The 20106-nt window shown below is 34.8% G+C and overlaps 1 protein-coding gene and 1 long non-coding RNA gene across 2 annotated transcripts in view; both read right to left on the reverse strand.

Moving 5' to 3' along the window:
- Nucleotides 1-416: 416 nt before the first annotated feature.
- The window catches only part of LOC127863450 (uncharacterized), a 53005-nt gene continuing 33315 nt past the window's right edge, over nt 417-20106 (reverse strand). The window contains exons 9-15 of the mRNA XM_052402979.1: nt 17058-17205; nt 15401-15565; nt 13759-13923; nt 12101-12265; nt 6034-6130; nt 5384-5445; nt 417-764 (exon numbers count right to left, since the gene is read on the reverse strand). Of these exons, the coding sequence (XP_052258939.1) occupies nt 764; nt 5384-5445; nt 6034-6130; nt 12101-12265; nt 13759-13923; nt 15401-15565; nt 17058-17205 (803 nt within the window). The 3' untranslated portion in view covers nt 417-763. The remainder of the gene's footprint in view (nt 765-5383; nt 5446-6033; nt 6131-12100; nt 12266-13758; nt 13924-15400; nt 15566-17057; nt 17206-20106) is intronic.
- LOC127863477 (uncharacterized) lies at nt 2236-3820 on the reverse strand. The gene is made up of 3 exons (XR_008041067.1): nt 3266-3820; nt 2823-3008; nt 2236-2529 (listed from the first exon to the last, which is right to left on the reverse strand). It is a non-coding gene; the product is annotated as an uncharacterized LOC127863477 (long non-coding RNA).

A 20106-nucleotide genomic window follows, 5' to 3' on the forward strand; every position in this document is an offset into this window, starting at 1 on the left:
AAATGGACTTAGACTTATTGGTTGCACAAAGGTTACTAGAGTTAATAATTTTAATAAGAAAGATTGAATTCATGAACCTAAAACTGAATACTTATTTTTCATGTACATTATTAAAAAAGAATCGTTTGTTAAGTGTTACAAAATAATAAGAAAGGTCTATTGAAAAATGTTAAGATATAATTTTCTATGGGAGAATCCAATACATAATACTAAATGCATTTGAAGATACTGAAAGTTATTTGTTGTTTATCAACCAACTATTAATCCATTACACTACTGCAACCATATTCCTTTTGGTAAAGTGGGGAAAAAAGATTTATTAATTTAAATGAAACTGAACTGTAATGTATAAAATGTAAAAGTATTGATTCCAAGTGGTAAATAAAACTTGATATCTCAATAACAACAAGTAGCAATAACAATTATGAATTATTAATCCATCCAACACTTGAGATAAAAAACAACACGAAACACAATTCACATTAACAAATCAAATAGCAGTTGAAACTCAATAATAAATAACAATAGGCAAGGCATTTTGCCATATTTCCTTAACAATAGCTAACCAAAAACAAAAAATAAAAGTTGCAACCAAGTATAAACTGAATTAACAAAACAAATATTGTACAATATAATAATATGTAAATGTATTTAAGACATCAAGAGCATTAACTGCAAACAAATCTTTAAAAAAACTAGCAACACTTCAAAATGGCATGGGCGGTTGTGGGGCATCTTCATAGGTCGAAAGACACAAGATCTCTCTGTAAACAAAAAGAGGAAAAAATTTTTAACGGTTTACCATCTCCTGTTCACAAGTACAAACGTATGACGCTATCATTGTTTATAACTGGACAGATAGAAATGTTAACTTTAAGCGCACACATACCATTATTTTTCTGGCTGAATCTGGATTTATTTTTCAAATTGTCTGAATAATATCATTGATCAATGACTAAAAACTATAATTTAGTGAGTCAATAATGCTTGCTTAATGCAGATAACTTGCATTTCAAAAATCAAATTGTGCCCCATATTGATGATTGAAGTGTTTAAGAGTTTCGTAAAAACAAACATGCACCATAGTTTCGTAAGGACAATCAAGCCCCTTTTTTCTCAAGTTACATACAAGCCCCATATTGATGGTTAAAGTGTTTTAATAGTTTCTTAAAACCAAACATGACCCTTTTTTCTAAAGTATACAATAAAATTAACAGCCTTTTGAATCTTTTACAGAGAAATAACCCTTCTCAAAAAAGTGTGTGAAATGTACGTTTTACGTACGTTTTGCATGCGTTAAACGTGGCGGTATTGGCACTGCGTTTTTTGTGCGCTTTTTCTTACTGAGTTAGTTTTTAACAAAAACAAACATACAAGAAAATGTGCGCTTTTTGTGGATAAATGTGCGCTTTATGTGCGCTAAACGTGTGCTTTTTATAAGTGTGTTCAATGTGCGCTTTTATGTGCGTTAAATGTGCGTTAAACGTGCGCTTTTTATATAAGTGCGTTTTTGACTACCATTTATGTGTGTAAAATGTGCGCTTTTAAGTGCGTTAAATGTGTGCTTTTTGTGAGTTAAATGTGCGCTTTTTTTATTTAAAAAGCGCACATTTAACTCACAAAAAGCGCAGTTATAAACCACATAAAAGCGCACATGTGTGTTAAAGTGCGTTTTTATGTGCGTTAAATGTGCGTTAAACGTGCGCTTTTTATAAGTGCGTTTTTGACTGCCATTTATGTGTGTAAAATGTGCGCTTTTAAGTGCGTTAAATGTGCGCTTTTTGTGAGTTAAACGTGCGCTTTTTTTATTTAAAAAGCGCACATTTAACTCACGAAAAGCGCAGTTATAACCCACATAAAAGCGCACATGTGTGTTAAATGTGCGCTTTTATGTGCGTTAAATGTGCGCTTTTTAAATTAAAAAAAGCGCACATTTAACTCACAAAAAGCGCACATTTAACGCACGTTAAGCGCAGTTATAACCCACACAAAACGAACAATTTACGCAAATGAATGGCAGCAAAAAACGCACTCACAAAAAGCACACATGTGCGTTAAAGGTGCATCTTTTGCCTTAACAGTTGATTCAATTATATGCTGTTAAAAGTTTTTTTTAATTCAGATATGCAATAAAAACCAATAATTATATAAACATATATATTTGTGTATTTTAATAATTACAAGATAATTCACTTTTAAACTTTAATGTACACCAACATTTTTTAACATACATGAGTAATTAAATATCAATGGCAATTTGATGAAATAAATATAAACATAATTTGATTATAAATAAACAAAAAATAATAGCATACTATAATAACATGTACAGTATATACACACGAACAGCTATATACATAAGAAAGATGCATATCAATCAAGGCCTTTCAGCATTTCTTTGAGGCAGCGGAGTGCAGCTCTCATCTTTCTCTCCAAGTCTGCCACTAGCCGGTCAAACTTCTTTGCAACAATTATACTGTCATGGCCTTTGCACGATGCGTCTCGTGCATGATCTCATTTGATCAGGTCCTGAAAGATATTTTATAATGTAAGTGTTGAATATTGCTGTTATGGTAATCTTGTTGCTATAAAAATTATAAATTTAAATCAAAACTAGTTTGTTTGCTTGTTGTTTTTGGTTGTTTATTTTGCAATTTTAATCCCCTGATCACATGTGACTTAACGCTTTTCATAAATAAATACGTTTGATAGAAAATACTGTTCGAAAATGTACCAAGATACGTGGTCTCATTTTGCTGTGTGGACTGGTCGGAAGTGTGACACCTTTAAAATGCAATAACCAGTACCCTGTATAGTTTTACCTCTAAACAAATCCAGCTTTTCTTGGTCAAGGAGAGGGCGCGGTTTTCCCACTCCTGTTCTCCTCATGTCGGCCAGCTTGTGCAGGGTAAAACCTGGTATTCAAGTCCATACATCAGGTAGTCTCTTTTTTGCTCCCTTTTTTGGCAGGCGATGCGATGATGCACATTCTTTCCATGGGGTTTAACCTATAAATTAAAAAGTTCTCATTTAATATGGGGGAAAAATCTGTTCATTAATGACCAAAAATAGGTATAAATAACTTTAAGATGACAATAACCATAAAATACAGCCATAATAATTCAAATGGTGTTGTTTTTCTTTAAAATTGCATTACGTTTACTCATCCATTTACATTTCCCAGTGACAATACATAAATATGATAATGATCATTACTAATTCAATAAACTAAATAAAAAAGGGATGCAGAATTAAAAATACGAACCTGTTACAACAGACTGTTCTTCAGTATTCCAAAAATACAGGCAGTTGTTGAACTTGACCATATCACTTTATATGTCTTTAACCACCCACTTTTAATCTCCTTTATTGTTGATTTACACATTGTAGTAAATACACATTTTTTTCATCACACAATACTTCATGCTGAAAGTATTTCAAGACATTTTACACTAAAATAATAAGTCTTAATTCTAGCTTAAAGTCAGTTGCTGATGCTGCTTGTTTTCAAAAAATAACTTCCTATCTGTGGTTCTCAAATAGATGGTGCCTGAACAAATCAAAAGTATATCAACACCCCTTAGTTAGGCTTAGATGGAGGACTGATAGGGACTGGCTATTCTCTTATCTGATACCATGCTGTGTCTAAGCCAAAAATTGCATAATTTGAGAAATACTGATAAGGCAGTCATTTCAACACCAAAATATTTATTGAATAATACACAGCACCCTTAACACATTATATTTAATTGTAAATATTTAAATATAAAATGCTGAATGGTTTTAGCAAATAATATTAATAGTATAAATATTATTTTAACTGCCTTTTAAAATGTATGTTTATGGTCAATGTGGTAGACATTAATTGTATTAGGGTATAAATATCAGTATAAGAAAGTTCAAATACTTATTTATGTTGAGGAAATATAATTGATACTATCAAACCCACATAATACTTTTGACACTTTCAATATTTTTAATTAGTTACACACAGTCTGATTTAGGTGGACATTTTTAGAAATGTTTGAGATTAAAACGTAAGCAATAGGGTATGCATTGAAATTGTATGATAAAGTATGTAAACATTAAACAGGTTAATATGGACAACCAGTAATTATTCAAACTGCCCCTTATATTATTACAGGTTACTGAGATATATGTCTATGTTTAATCATTTGATGTAAATAAATTGTTAGAGCCTGCAACAATTTTGTTTCTTGTTCAATTTCTGTACAACATTTGCTAAACGGTTGTTAAAGACGCACTTTTTAAGAAGTGTGTTAAACATGTGTCTTTTTAGATACATCCTTTTAAAACAGATCATATGATAAAAACGCACTTATGAAATAAAAGACTAACTTATGCTTAAAAAAGACGCACATCAAAATAGAAAAACGCACTTTTGTGAGAAAAAACCCACATCTGTAAACCTTAAAACACACTTCTTAGATAAAAGACGCACTTCCTAAATAAAAGACGCACTTCTTAGATAAAAAACACACATTTTGCTCACATCTACACTCAAAAGCGCACTTACAGATGAAGAAAACACACAAAAAACGCACTTCCTAAATAAAAGACACACTTCTTAGATAAAAAACACACATTTTGCTCACATCTACACTCAAAAGCGCACATACAGATGAAGAAAACACACAAAAAACGCACTTTTTCACTAAAATAACGCACTTGAAAAGCAAAAACGCACAAAAAGCGCACTTAAATGCACTTTTGATCACTGAAAACGCACATATTAACAAAAAACACACAATTAACGCACTTTTAAGTGCGCTAAATGTGTGTTTTGGTAAAAAGTGCGTTTTTATTTGACAAGGGAAAGTTGAGTTAACAGTTAAGAGTGTTGGCCGAGTTCAGTCAGAATTTGCAATTATTATTACTTTGCCTATGAATACATTGATCTCTTCTTTTCAGAGAAAGGCGTAGCAATTTCAATTTACCAACCTCCTGTATATTTCCAAAAAAAGGGCTATCTTTGTATTAACAAAATTCTTCAACACATTTTTGTCAATAAAATTAATGGCAACAGTGTTTTGTTTATTTATAAATGGTTATTACATTGCAAGGTTATGATATTTTAGCAACAGTGTTTTGTTTATTTATAAATGGTTATTACATTGCAAGGTTATGATATTTTAAACTACTTTCTGGATTTGTTAAATAAAATTAAATGATAACTCAAGAAAGTTGTCAGAGTCAGACAATACATTATATGGGGTTGCATCAATTGTCGTTACTTTTCTTTTACAATTTTCTTTCAAATTTGTTTGACTTTTGAAACAAACATACACAAACTTGTATACTCTAACGCATAAACAACTAGATGTATTACTGAGTTTGACAGTAGTCATATAGGTATTCTTACCAAATGGCTGTCAGTTGTAACTCTATGCCATCAATTGTTGCTTTCATTTCGTCAATTCGCATCTGAAACAATAACAAAACTTGAACTTCTTATGAATTTATCATGTTTTAAATCATTTTTATTTGTAAGCAATATTAATTTTAGTATCATAAATCATTGCTTTGTATCCTATTGCATTCAATCTTATTTAAACTCACTCATCCATTGATTGTTACAATTAAATCTGGACAGTGTCGTATGACTTTGGAAAAATGGCGTATGTTTGTGTTTATGAATTTCTTAAACACATTTATCGTCATAAATGGTCAGATTTTGTTTAATTGATGTAGAAATTATAAAGGATATTGGATATATATGCACATTAGAAAAGTGTGGTGTATACAGTTATCGATGTGATAGGGTTTATATGCATGTATTATATATACATGCATGTATTGGTGAATGACAACACAACCTTGCAATAATGCTTAGAACTTATAACTCGCATCCGTTTATAACGCTATCTTGTGACTTGGACCCAGTCATCCGCATTATATTGGAGTTACAGTGTATCACGTATTTTAATTTCAAATAGAAAAACCAATTTTGACAACAGAAGTTTTTGTTCTTTTCTTCTACTGATCAGTCAAGTGAGAACTGAATTTCCATACCTGTAAGTTGTTTTGGGTCTTTTCCATATATCTGAGTGTTTTATTATTTTCACGCAGGCTCTCTGTTAGTAGAACTTTTAGCAGATCTATTGTATCCCTGGAATAAAAGAATAATATTTTTGTTAAGACATTGTATAGTGCATGGGTGAAAGTTTGGTTTTTGGATCACAGCATGAGAGGCCATATTTCTAAATCGTGTAAATCTGTTAAGAAAATTTTAGGGGGTAGGCAGCCTTTAGATAGCAGGCGCACGTTCTTCTTATTAACCAGATCTGGGGTTTTTGTTAAAGCCACACACCTTGAAATGAAATACATGTTAATCAATACATATAGATGGAATTTGAAAGAGTGAAAATTGTCATTAAATCTACTGCCTAGTAAGCACGAAATTTTTTATTTACTTTTTATTTTAAAACCGAAAGTAGGATTTCTTAACTTATACGTCCGTTTCGACAAACACAATTATTTTTAAAGCGCAAAAGAGACGGATTTCTACCTTGTAACCACCAGATATATTCTTATTGGCATAGATAAATTTAATCTATAGCCTAGTTAGCAAGTAATTTTTTATTTTATTTTAAAACCGAAAGTAGGATTTCTATATGCATATGTCCATTTCGACAAACACAATTATTTTTAAGATTTAAAGCGCAAAAAAGACAGATTCCACCTTGTAACCACCAGATATATTTTAATTGGCATACTTAAAATTAAATCTATAGCCTAGTTAGCAAGTAATTGATTATTTTTCAAATGGTACTGCATTTAAAACCGAACGTAGGATTTCTTAACGTATACGTCCATTTCAACAAACAAACAAACGCAAATATTTTGAAGTTCTTAAGGGCAAAAGAAGACGGATTTCTACCTTGTAACCACTAGATATATTGTAATTGGCATTGATAAAATATGTTTCTTATTTATACTTAAATTTACTTTCATTTCAAGGTGTGTGGCTTCAAGTTTACAGCTGTCGGTCTGCAGGATATCTCCTCCGATAACACGCTGCCAGAATTTAAATAACCATAAAACTATACATAGAAATGCCTCATATCGTTTGTCGCATGGAACGCGTGCATGTATTGATTTTTGGATGAAAAATTTGTAGCACAGAGTACATTGATCTGTTGATTTCGGTTAAAAGCTGCGTTGGTCGATATAAATTTAACAAAATTATATCGTGAATAATTTAAAATTGACATTTCCTATAAATTAATTATCCCATGCCATAGGCGGAGGGATATTGTTTTGGAGTTGTTCGTCCGTCTTTCTGTCTGTCCCGAGCCATATCTTGGAAGTGCTTTGGCGGATTTCATTGAAACTTGGTATGAGTATATATATGGATAAAAGGATGATGCATGCCAAATGGCATTGTACACCATCTGTTAACAATGGAGTTAAGGTCCTTTGTATCTTAAAAAATGCTTTTTATGCCCCCTGAACACTGTCCGTCCGTCAGTCCGTTAGTCCGGATTAGTTTCCGCTCAATAACTCGAGCAATTGTCACCGGATCTTCACCAAACTTCATGAAAATGTGTAAGGCAATAACATCTGGGTCAAGTTCGATAATCAGCCAAATTGACCTAGAAACTCCTGAGTTAAGGCCCTTGAATCATCGTAATATTGGTTTTTTCTTGTTTCCGCTTTATAACTCGAGCAATTGTCATCAGATCTTCACCAAACTTCATGAAAATGTGTAAGGCTATAACATCTGGGTCAAGTTTGATAACCGGCCATATTGACCCAGACACTCTTGAGTTACGGCCCTTGAATCATCGTAAAATTGTTTATTTTCTTGTTTCCGCTCAATAACTCGAGCAATTGTCATCAGATCTTCACCAAACTTCATGATAATGTGTAAGGCATAAACATCTGGATCATAAACATCTGGATCAAGTTTGATAATCGGCCAAATTGACCCAGACACTCCTGAGTTACGGCCCTTGAATCATCGTAAAATTGTTTTTTTCTCGTTTCCGCTCTATAACTCGAGCAATTGTCATCAGATCTTCACCAAACTTCACGAAAATTTGTAAGGTAATTACATCTGGGTCAGGTTCGATAATCGGCCAAATTGACCCACACACTCCCAAGTTACGGCCCTCTTATCATCGTATTTTTTTTTTCTTGTTTCAGCTCAATAACTCAAGCGATTGTCATTGTATTTTTACCATACTTCATGAAAATGTGAAAGGCAATAACATCTAGGTCAGGTTCGATAATTGGCCAAATTGACCCAGACACTCCTGAGTTAAGGCCCTTGAATCATCGAAAAATTCTCGTTTCCGCTCAATAACTTGAGCAAATTTCATAGGATCTCTGCCACACTTCATGAAAATGTGTTAGGTCACAAGATCAAGGTCAAGTTCGATAATCAGCCAAATTGACTAGGACACTCCTGAGTTACGGCCCTTGAATCATAGAAAAAAAATTCCTTATCGTATGAAGTTGTGCATGTTGGATTGTTATTGTCCTATATCAAAACTGAACTTTTTTTATGCCCCCCGGTAGGGTGACATATAGCAGTTGCACTGTCCGTCCGTCTGTCTGTCCGTCGCACTTTTGTGTTTAGGTTTCAAAAAATGCTCATAACTTCTATGTCGCTTCAGATGTAACCTTCATATTTGGTATGCATGTGTATATGGACAAAGCCTTTCCATACGCACACACATTTTGACACCTTTGACCTTGAATTTGAACTTAGGGTCCGCGTTTAGGTTTCGAAATCTGCAGTTAGGTTTCGAAAAAGTGTTTTTTGGGGGCATATGTCTTCCGATGGAGACAGCTCTTGTTAATATAAGTTTACAGCTTTATCTCCATTTACACATGAGAAAGAGCCATGAAACTTGCCATAGTTGTTCTCAATCATCTGGGGGTGCTTCACATTCAACACCCATAATCCTAGGGGCTCATGTTAAGGTAACACATTGAGGTCAAAGGTCTACACCCATCCATAAACAAAATTTATTTGGCTGGGGATATCAATTCAACGAATTTGCTTGTTTCAAATAAAACACGCTGCATCTTTATCGTAAGGATCTTTTAGTTGAGTTATTATTAAAACAGTTATTGTCCTGATTATAGAGAACATCTGGAAAAAAAAGGATTAGTGTTGGGCGTTATGAAAGCATGCTAAGCATGTCTACTGACCTATTGCGTAAACTGTGGTGTAACGAAAAAATGGATTAACATGTGTGGATGCAGCGCTGCCAACTTGTTACATAATTACCGGTTATATATTGTTTTTAATGCCTTTATTTTTAAAGCAATAAATTCTTATAAAAATAATGGAGAAATTAAAGCATTAGAAGTACTATAACATTTCTTACAAGGGTTTTAATTGGCTAAATTTCTGGAGCTGTGGGGGCTTTGCTCCCCATAGCCCCCCACCAGGGCTTTGCCCTGCACCCATCAGAGGCCCTGAAGGACCCCCGGACCTGCAGCAAAAACTTCTGGTTTTCAGACATTTTCAACTTTCACCCATGATAGTTTTAGAAGGCTATGATTGGAGTCTTGTATATAAGATTTGTAACATTAGCCCCTCATAAATAAGCCCTTTTCGTGCACACAAAAATATCTAAAAGACACTGACCCAGAAGTGTGGAAGGTATACTGTTACAATTCAGTGATTTTAAACACCAGTAATAGTTTGATACAGGAATTCACACAAGTTTTAACAAGGGACAAAAATTGCACAAAACCAGGTTTTCATTGTGAAAAAAATCTGATTAAGGGAGACAACTCAAACTGAACTTTTGAAATGAACAAACAAAATTAACCCCCTTTGTAAGTTTGTTTCAAAATAAATCTAATTTAAGTTGTGGTGACCTTGAAATTGGAGATATTGACGTGATTCTTTCGTGCGACACACCGTCCCATGATGGTGAACAAATGTGCAAAATAATTGTAAAATCTCACAATGAATGACATAGTTATGGCCCAGACAAGCTCATTTATTGCCAATTTTGACCTTTGAACTCAAAGTGTGACCTTGACCTTGGAGATATCGACGTAATTATTTCGCGCGACACACCGTCCAATGATGGTGAACAAATGTGCCAAATGATTTTAAAATATGACAATGAACGACATAGTTATGGCCCGGACAAGCTTGTTCCGCCCGCCCGCCAGCCAGCCCGCCCGCATTCGCCAATCTAATAACCAGTTTTTTCCTTCGGAAAACCTGGTTAAAAAAACCACAAATCCCTTGGTACCAACAACTCGATCCATTATACCAACCAATGATAGCAGTTACTTTAAATTATAATGCAGAGTTTTTTGTCCACTTTTCGGGAAGATAGCCCATGGCTTTGGAATTGGGAATTTTATCAGCATTTTCATGAAATTCGGAAAATAAATTCATTAGCCTTTTTTTTCACCCAAAATGTCCACTGATTAGGGAAATACTAAATTTGATATTACTCTTTATAATCATTTAAATTAAAAGAACAAAATCAGATAATACTTTGTTAAATGTAATTGAATTAAAATTGAGATAAAATACTCATTAGACACTTCTTTAAAAAAAAAAAATAAAAAAATAAAAATATTTTTGTTTTTTTGGAAATTGGAAATTTTTTACCACATTTTGGGAAAAAAGTATACTTTTTGGGATTGGGAACATAGCCGAATTTCGGCTATAAAATCGGGCCAAAAAAAACCCTGTAATGGTTGATATGGTGTGTGATTTTGAAAGGATTATCAATGGAACTTAATTTGTACCAGCAGACTCGTGGTTTTTTCAAAAGGTTGCATATATAAATGGAACCCTATTTTTTTTTCAAAAGCATCTGTGGAACCTGTGCTAGTAAGGCCCACGGGGTATTAGCTCAGATGATGGATACCACATTTGTGGAAGGCGGTTTGGATTTCCTAGCAACATATCAGGTGTTAAGATTTGTCATGAAATACATTTCTTTTCTTCATCCTCCCCTAATACATATACATGTATAAGTATGGCAATAGTAGATACTGCCATTGTAGTATGCATTGGAACACAATCTAATCCAGAAATAGGTTGAGTGGGTTAACTGACCACAGTTATATGCCTGACATATTGTTTAAAACAGCAAACAAGAGAAATGCCCTTCCATGGTTAACAAACTTACAAGGCAATTGGTTATAAACGAGTGAAATTTCAAGTTATTAAATAATATATCACTGGCTTTTTTTGCAGCCTGTGTCATTTTGGATTGGGAAAATTAGCAAACATAAACCATGAAATTGAGAAAAATAATACAATAAACCATGACACTGGGAAAAATAAAGAATTTTTTAATATAATTATAAAATTTAAATGTAAATGTAAACACAAAATTTAACAATATATTCAAAGTTACTAAGTAAAAAAAGGGTCATTATTCAGTCAAAATGACAACCAGAGTTATGCAACTTGTCCTGTACAGTCCCCTAATGATGGTTTGCAAGTGTTCCAAGTATGAAAGCAATAGCTATGATACTTGAGGAGTTAAGTGGACCAAAACAGAAAACTTAACCAAATTTTGAATTTTCTAAGTATAAAGGGGCCATAATTCTGTCAAAATGCCAGTCAGAGTTACATAACTTTGCCTGCACAGTCCCCTTATGATAGTTAGTAAGTGCCGCAAGTATGAAAGCAATAGCTTTGATACTTTAGGAATAAAGTGGACCTTAACACAAAACTTAACTAAATTTTCAATTTTCTAAGTGTAAAAAGCGCACATAATTCTGTCAAAATGCACGCCAGAGTTATTTAACTTTGCCTGCCCAGTCCCCTCATGATAGTACATGTAAGTAAGTATACCAAGTTTGAATGCAATAGCTTTGATACTTTATGAGAAAAATGGACCTAAACACAAAACTTAACCGGACACAGACTCCGACGCAAAGGTGATGACAATAGCTCTTTTTTTTTCTTCAAAAAATAGATGAGCTAAAAAAATGCTATAATAATTATGAATAAATTGTATGATTAATTTTTTTGCCCGCTTAACAACCAACTATTGCTAGCTTGAGAACATCACGCCCCACAAACAACCCTAATCATAAACATGTCCATATACACAGTAATATAGCAATATATGGGTACCTTTGTGTACAAGCTGGGGCTGTCCCCACTTGGGCTGTCACCATGAGTGGGGTTGTCACCACTGGGGCCTCTAAGGGGGCTGTGGCCAGTAGGGTTGCTGTGGCTGGGTCTGCTGGGTGGGCTGCTCTGGTTTCCTCAGTGTCCATCAGTTCACTGGTTAGCCTTCTAAACAGATCATTAAACTGTTTACATTTTGAATAAAGGTTAATCTGAAGCTTAAACAAGAGCACCGCCTTGCGGGTGCAGACAGCTCATCTATTTTTCTTTTTAAAGGTGAAGGGACGTATCTCAATATTTAAATAAAAAAAGATGGAGGGTGGGGTGGAGAGGGGTGTATAGTGTGGGTGGGGTGGAGAGGGGTGTATAGTGTGGGGGTGTGGACATTTATTACATCATCTTCCAAAAATAAGAAATACAAATGCAAAAAAAATAAAACAAATTTGGGGGGGGGGGAGGGAGGGGGGGGGGGAATCTTGTTGGGTGGGATTGTTGGATTGTCTCTCAAAAATAGAATAATAAAAATAAATATTTTTGTTTTTTAACCATGTTTAAAAAAAAATGGGGTGGGGGGAGGGGGGTATAGTATAGTCTGAGGGTGTGGTCATTTATAAATTACTTTTTTTTTTGGGGGGGGGATTCCGGAGGGGGGGGGGGCATGGGGGGTGGTCTGGGTTGAGTCTATTGTAGTATGTCAGGTAAGAGTTGTTTTGTCAAAGTATCAATCAAATCTAATCATAAATAACGAAATCATGGCAATTTTAGCAAAATTTAATTATTTGACATTGAGAGTCAAGGTCATTCAAAGGTCAAGGTAAAATACAACTTTCCAAGTACAGTACCCTCATGATAGTATGAAAGTATTTGAAGTTTGAAAGTAATAGCCTTGTTACTTTCGAAGTAAAGTGGATGTAAACACAAAATGTAACGGTATATTCAAAGTTACTAAGTAAAAAAAGGGCCATAATTCAGTCAAAATGACAACCAGAGTCATGCAACTTGTCCTGTACAGTCCCCTAATGATAGTTTGCAAGTGTTCCAAGTATGAAAGCAATAGCTATGATACTTTAGGAGTTAAGTGGACCAAAACAGAAAACTTAACCAAATTTTGAATATTCTAAGTATAAAGGGGCCATAATTCTGTCAAAATGCCAGTCAGAGTTACATAACTTTGCCTGCACAGTCCCCTTATGATAGTCAGTAAATGCCACAAGCATGAAAGCAATAGCTTTGATACTTTAGGAATAAAGTGGACCTAAACACAAAACTAAATTTTCTATTTCTAAGTGTAAAAAGGGCACATAATTCTGTCAAAATGCACGCCAGAGTTATCTAACTTTGCCTGCCCAGTCCCCTCATGATAGTAAGTAAGTGTACCAAGTTTGAATGCAATAGCTTTGATACTTTATGAGAAAAGTGGACCTAAACACAAAACTTAACCGGACACAGACTCCGACGCAAAGGTGATGACAATAGCTCATTTTTTTTTCCAAAAAATAGATGAGCTAAAAAAATGCTATAATAATTATGAATAAATTGTATGATTAATTTTTTTGCCTGCTTAACAACCAACTATTGCGAGCTTGAGAACATCACGCCCCACAAACAACTCTAATCATAAACATGTCCATATACACAGTAATATAGCAATATATGGTTACCTTTGTGTACAAGCTGGGGCTGTCTCCACTTGGGCTGTCACCATGAGTGGGGTTGTCACCACTGGGGCCTCTAACGGGGCTGTGGCCAGTGGGGTTGCTGTGGCTGGGTCTGCTGGGTGGGCTGCTCTGGTTTCCTCAGTGTCCATCAGTTCACTGGTTAGCCTTCTAAAAAGATCATTAAACTGTTAACATTTTGAATAAAGGTTAACCTGAAGCTTAAACAAGAGCACCGCCTTGCTGGTGCAGACCGCTCATCTATTTTTCTTTTTAAAGGTGAAGGGACGTATCTCAATATTTCAATCAAAAAAGATGGAGGGTGGGGTGGAGAGGGGTGTATAGTGTGGGTGAGGTGGAGAGGGGTGTATAGTGTGGGGGTGTGGACATTTATTACATCATCTTCCAAAAATAAGAAATACAAATGCAAAAAAAATATTTTTTTGGGGGGTGGGGGGGGAATCTTGTTGGGTGGAATAGTTGGATTGTCTTTCAAAAATAGAATTATAAAAATAAATATTTTTGTTTTTTAACCATGTTTTAAAAAAATGGGGTGGGGGGAGGGGGGTATAGTATAGTCTGAGGGTGTGGTCATTTATAAATTACTTTTTTTTTGGGGGGGGGGGAGGGATTCCGGAGGGGCATGGGGGGTGGTCTGGGTTGAGTCTATTGTAGTATGTCAGGTAAGAGTTGTTTTGTCAAAGTATCAATCAAATCTTATCATAAATAACGAAATCATGGCAATTTTAGCAAAATTTAATTATTTGACCTTGAGAGTCAAGGTCATTCAAAGGTCAAGGTAAAATACAACTTTCCAAGTACAGTACCCTCATGATAGTATGAAAGTATTTGAAGTTTGAAAGTAATAGTCTTGTTGCCATAGAAGTAAAGTGGATGTAAACACAAAATTTAACGGTATATTCAAAGTTACTAAGTAAAAAAAGGGCCATAATTCAATCAAAAAGACAACCAGAGTCATGCAACTTGTCCTGTACAGTCCCCTAATGATAGTTTGCAAGTGTTCCAGGTATGAAAGCAATAGCTTTGATACTTTAGGAGTTAAGTGGACCAAAACAGAAAACTTAACCAAATTTTGAATTTTCTAAGTATAAAGGGGCCATAATTCTGTCAAAATGCCAGTCAGAGTTACATAACTTTGCCTGCACAGTCCCCTTATGATAGTAAGTGCCGCAAGTATGAAAGCAATAGCTTTGATACTTTAGGAATAAAGTGGACCTAAACACAAAACTTAACTAAATTTTCAATTTCTAAGTGTAAAAAGGGCACATAATTCTGTCAAAATGCACGCCAGAGTTATCTAACTTTGCCTGCCCAGTCCCCTCATGATAGTAAGTAAGTGTACCAAGTTTGAATGCAATAGCTTTGATACTTTATGAGAAAAGTGGACCTAAACACAAAACTTAACCGGACACAGACTCCGATGCAAAGGTGATGACAATAGCTAATTTTTTTTTCAAAAAATAGATGAGCTAAAAAAATGCTATATAATCATTATGAATAAATTTTATGATTAATTTTTTTGCCAGCTTAACAACCAACTATTTCTAGCTTGAGAACATCACGCCCCACAAACAACCCTAATCATAAACATGTCCATATACACAGTAATATAGCAATATATGGGTACCTTTGTGTACAAGCCGGGGCTGTCTCCACTTGGGCTGTCACCATGAGTGGGGTTCTCACCACTGGGGCCTCTAAGAGGGCTGTGGCCAGAGGGGTTGCTGTGGCTGGGTCTGCTGGGTGGACTGCTCTGGTTTCCTCAGTGTCCATCAGTTCACTGGTTAGCCTTCTAAAAAGATCATTAAACTGTTTACATTTTGAATAAAGGTTAATCTGAAGCTTTAACAAGAGCACCGCCTTGCGGGTGCAGACCGCTCATCTATTTTTCCTTTTTAAAGGTGAAGGGACGTATATCAATATTTCAATCAAAAAAGATGGAGAATGGGGTAAAGAGGGGTGTATAGTGTGGGTGAGGTGGAGAGGGGTGTATAGTGTGGGAGTGTGGACATTTATTACATCATCTTCCAAAAATAAGAAATACAAATGAAAAAAAAATTGGGGGGGGGGAGGGAGGGGGGGTGGGAATCTTGTTGGGTGGGATAGTTGGATTGTCTTTCAAAAATAGAATTATAAAAATAAATATTCGTTTTTTAACCATGTTTAAAAAAAATATAAAAACATGGGGTGGGGGTAGGGGGGTATAGTATAGTCTGAGGGTGTGGTCATTTATAAATTACTTTTTTTGGGGTGTGGGGATTCTGGAGGGGGGGGGCATGGGGGATGGTTTGGGTTGAGTCTATTGTAGTATGTCAGGTAAGAGTTGTTTTGTCAAAGTATCAATCAAATCTAATCATAAATAACGAAATCATGGCAATTTTAGCAAAATTTAATTATTTGACCTTGAGAGTCAAGGTCATTCAAAGGTCAAGGTAAAATACAACTTTCCAAGTACAGTACCCTCATGAAAGTATGAAAGTATTTGAAGTTTAAAAGCAATAGCCTTGTTACTTTAGAAGTAAAGTGGATGTAAACACAAAATTTAACAGTATATTTAAAGTTACTAAGTAAAAAAAGGGCCATAATTCAGCCAAAATGACAACCAGAGTTATGCAACTTGTCCTGTACAGTCCCCTAATGATAGTTTGCAAGTGTTCCAAGTATGAAAGCAATAGCTATGATACTTTAGGAGTTAAGTGGACCGAAACAGAAAACTTAACAAAATTTTCAATTTTCTAAGTATAAAGGGGCCATAATTCTGTCAAAAAGCCAGTCAGAGTTACATAACTTTGACTGCACAGTCCCCTTATGATAGTCAGTAAGTGCCGCAAGCATGAAAGCAATAGCTTTGATACTTTAGGAATAAAGTGGACCTAAACACAAAACTTAACTAAATTTTCAATTTTCTAAGTGTAAAAAGGGCACATAATTCTGTCAAAATGCACGTCAGAGTTATCTAACTTTGCCTGCCTAGTCCTCTTATGATAGTTAGTAAGTGTACCAAGTTTGTATGCAATAGCTTTGATACTTTATGAGAAAAGTGGACCAAAACACAAAACTTAACCGGACGCAGACTCCGACGCAAAGGTGATGACAATAGCTCATTTTTTTTCCAAAAAATAGATGAGCTAAAAAAATGCTATAATAATTATGAATAAATTGTATGATTAATTTTTTTGCCTGCTTAACAACCAACTATTGCGAGCTTGAGAACATCACGCCCCACAAACAACTCTAATCATAAACATGTCCATATATACAGTAATATAGCAATATATGGGTACCTTTGTGTACAAGCTGGGGCTGTCTCCACTTGGGCTGTCACCATGAGTGGGGTTGTCACCACTGGGGCCTCTAACGGGGCTGTGGCCAGTGGGGTTGCTGTGGCTGGGTCTGCTGGGTGGGCTGATGTGGTTTCCTCTTCCTCAGTCACTGATAATAATATAGTTTTCGTTACATACAGTTGAAATCCAATGGCCTGAATTTTCAGGGGCTTACAATTAAAGTTTGAGGCATCAGTAATTCAAGCCAACCTGATTTCTAATATACTGTATTTACTACGGATGCAAGAGGTTACAAAAATCATAAACCAGTTAACTTTTTGCCAACCGGTTAACCAAAACGCCTTAAGTAGTTAAAATGATTAAGAGTATGTAAACAATGTCATATGGCTGGGCCCGCTCTATACAAAATTAAAGAACTACATAATGTTCTTTTTCACGTGTTATTAACTTATTTTTAGTTGGTTGCTTATATTACGTTCGCGTCTTATCGCTCACAAAAAAGTGCTTTCCTTTGTTCATTCTGTTTGAAATTCAAATTGAATTAATATTCAAATGTTTTTTTTCCTTTCAGTTCGACATTAAGTGGGTCATATGTGTTCAACGAATCCGCATCTCTTTTTATTCAATAATGGCATATATTGTTGTTGCATTTTAGCGTCTGTAGCCGAAGTATTATCGTTTGATGTTTATTGTACATTTAAAAAAGTGGGTAAACTAAAGGACACGAATGCAAATTAAATTAATTTTAAACGAAATGTAAGTTGTAAATGTAATAATTTATAGAATTGGTATATTTATTTAAAAGCGAAGTAACTAAGTATTATGATCTCAAATACTGATAGTTACGTATGTTTGTTGACGTACCATAGCATGCACATTTAAAGCAATTACACAAATACTAAATTAAATGTTTTTATTTTTTAAATATTTTTAATTGATGTTTTATTATTTTATAAGTTATAATTTGCTTTCTTAAATAAAACTTGAAACGGACGGTAATGTTGGTATCGTTGGACGTAAATTATAGTAATGATATTATATTCTGATAAAGAAATACGACTTTAACTGGACAAGATTTTAACTATGAATGCAATTCTTGATAAAATTGTTTCTTATAAACACAATATTTTCACTAGCAATAAGTGTTAGAAATTGGTTAACAAAACATCAAAATAAGCTGTCCATTGTCTCAACTGATTTGTATCGAGAGTTCGATAAAGAGTCAATTCAACTTCGCTAATAGCTCCCACTCCCTGCTTTTCGCTAGTTACATTTTCGTGAGTCAAACAAACCGTACCCCCTATTTGTTATCACAAAGGTATTGATTTATTACTTTATTACTTTGATTGATGACACGTTATTTATTACCGTCAAAGGTGCAACATGCTGTTCTAACTAGTCACCAGCGCAAGTTGGCGGTAGCTCACGCGCAAAAAGTAAAATTGTACGAATTATTCCATGAAAAAAAAACCATAAAATATTTTTCTCCAGGTTAAACTTTTTGCCGAAAATGTAAACGGTTAACTGGTCGTTTCGGTAGGTAACTTGGTTAGCCGGTTAACCTCTGGCATCCCTAGTATTTACTAACATGAATCTGCAAAAGAATTGCATCTCCTGTTTAAGAGTATTTTTTCTGCCTAAACTCCATACTTTTTTCTGCTTTTGAATTAATAAGAACCAAACATTTACTTAATGTTTTTGTTAATCAATATTTTAAAACAGTTACACATACAAGAAACAGGTATCATGTAATAAATGTATATTATATCAGCATGGTTTAAGTTGATGACATGTCACTGGTATTGCATAAATAATGGCATGCTATTATCAAGGGCTCCTAATTGATTATCAGCTTTATGACACCAAAAGCAAGTTGGAGCCAAACCAACAAAAGAACATGTGAAAATTGTGACCAGTCCGTAAAAAAATATATGAGCCATCCAATAATTAGACCCTTGCGCATTCAAGCCAACCAACTGAAATTTGTATGAATATATATTGATAAACAAGAGCTGTCACCATAGGATGACATATGCCCCCTATAAACGCTTTGATAGAAGTTATGAGCATTTTTCGAAACCTAAACGCAGATTTCGAAACCTTAACGCAGAACCTAAGTTCAAGGTCAAGGTCACATGGGTAAAAATGTGTGTGGGTATGGAAAGGCCTATCCCTATACAAATGCATACCAAATATGAAGGTTATATCTCAAGGGACATAGAAGTTATGAGCATTTTTCGAAACCTAAACGCAGATTTCGAAACCTTAACGCGGACCCTAAGTTCAAGGTCAAGGTCACAAGGGTAAAATTTTATGTGCGTATGGAAAGGCCTTGTCCATATACACATGCATACAAAATATGAAGTTTATATCTCAAGGGACATAGAAGTTATGAGCATTTTTCTAAATCTAAACGCAGATTTCGAAACCTAAACGCGACCCCTATGGTCAAGGTCACAGGGGTAAAAAAATGTGTGCGTATGGAAAGGCCTTGTCCATATACACATGCATATCAAATATGAAGGTAATATCTCAAGGAACATAGAAGTTATGAGCATTTTTCGAAACCTAAACTCAAAGTGTGACGGAAAGATGAACGGACAGACAGAGCGCACTGATCACTATATTCCCTCCTTCGGGGGCATAAAAAATTGGTGCTTCGCGGCAAGTATGAGCCAACCTGAAATTTGAAACAAGCCAGTTTGTGACATTAGGTTTTGACTTAAAGTTATGCCATATGCACAAGGAAGCTGTTAAAGAAGGGTTTGCACTGGTTTCAGGTTTTTTATTGATGTTCTCTGGACATCGTATTTATTGTTATTGTTATTGGTATTTAGATAACATTGAGGGATATTGCTGATTACACAGCTCTTGTTCCCCTATTTGAGTGTTATTGGCCTTTACTAATTTTTATGTCCCCCACAACTATAGTGGGGGACATATTGTTTTTGCCCCGTCTGTTGGTCTGTCTGTCTGTCTGTCTGTCTGTTGGTTTGGTCAAACTTTTACATTTGCCATAACTTTTGCAATATTGAAGATAGCAACTTCA

This window comes from Dreissena polymorpha, unplaced genomic scaffold (genome assembly GCF_020536995.1).
Source record: "Dreissena polymorpha isolate Duluth1 unplaced genomic scaffold, UMN_Dpol_1.0 chrUn009, whole genome shotgun sequence".
Taxonomy (NCBI): domain Eukaryota; kingdom Metazoa; phylum Mollusca; class Bivalvia; order Myida; family Dreissenidae; genus Dreissena; species Dreissena polymorpha.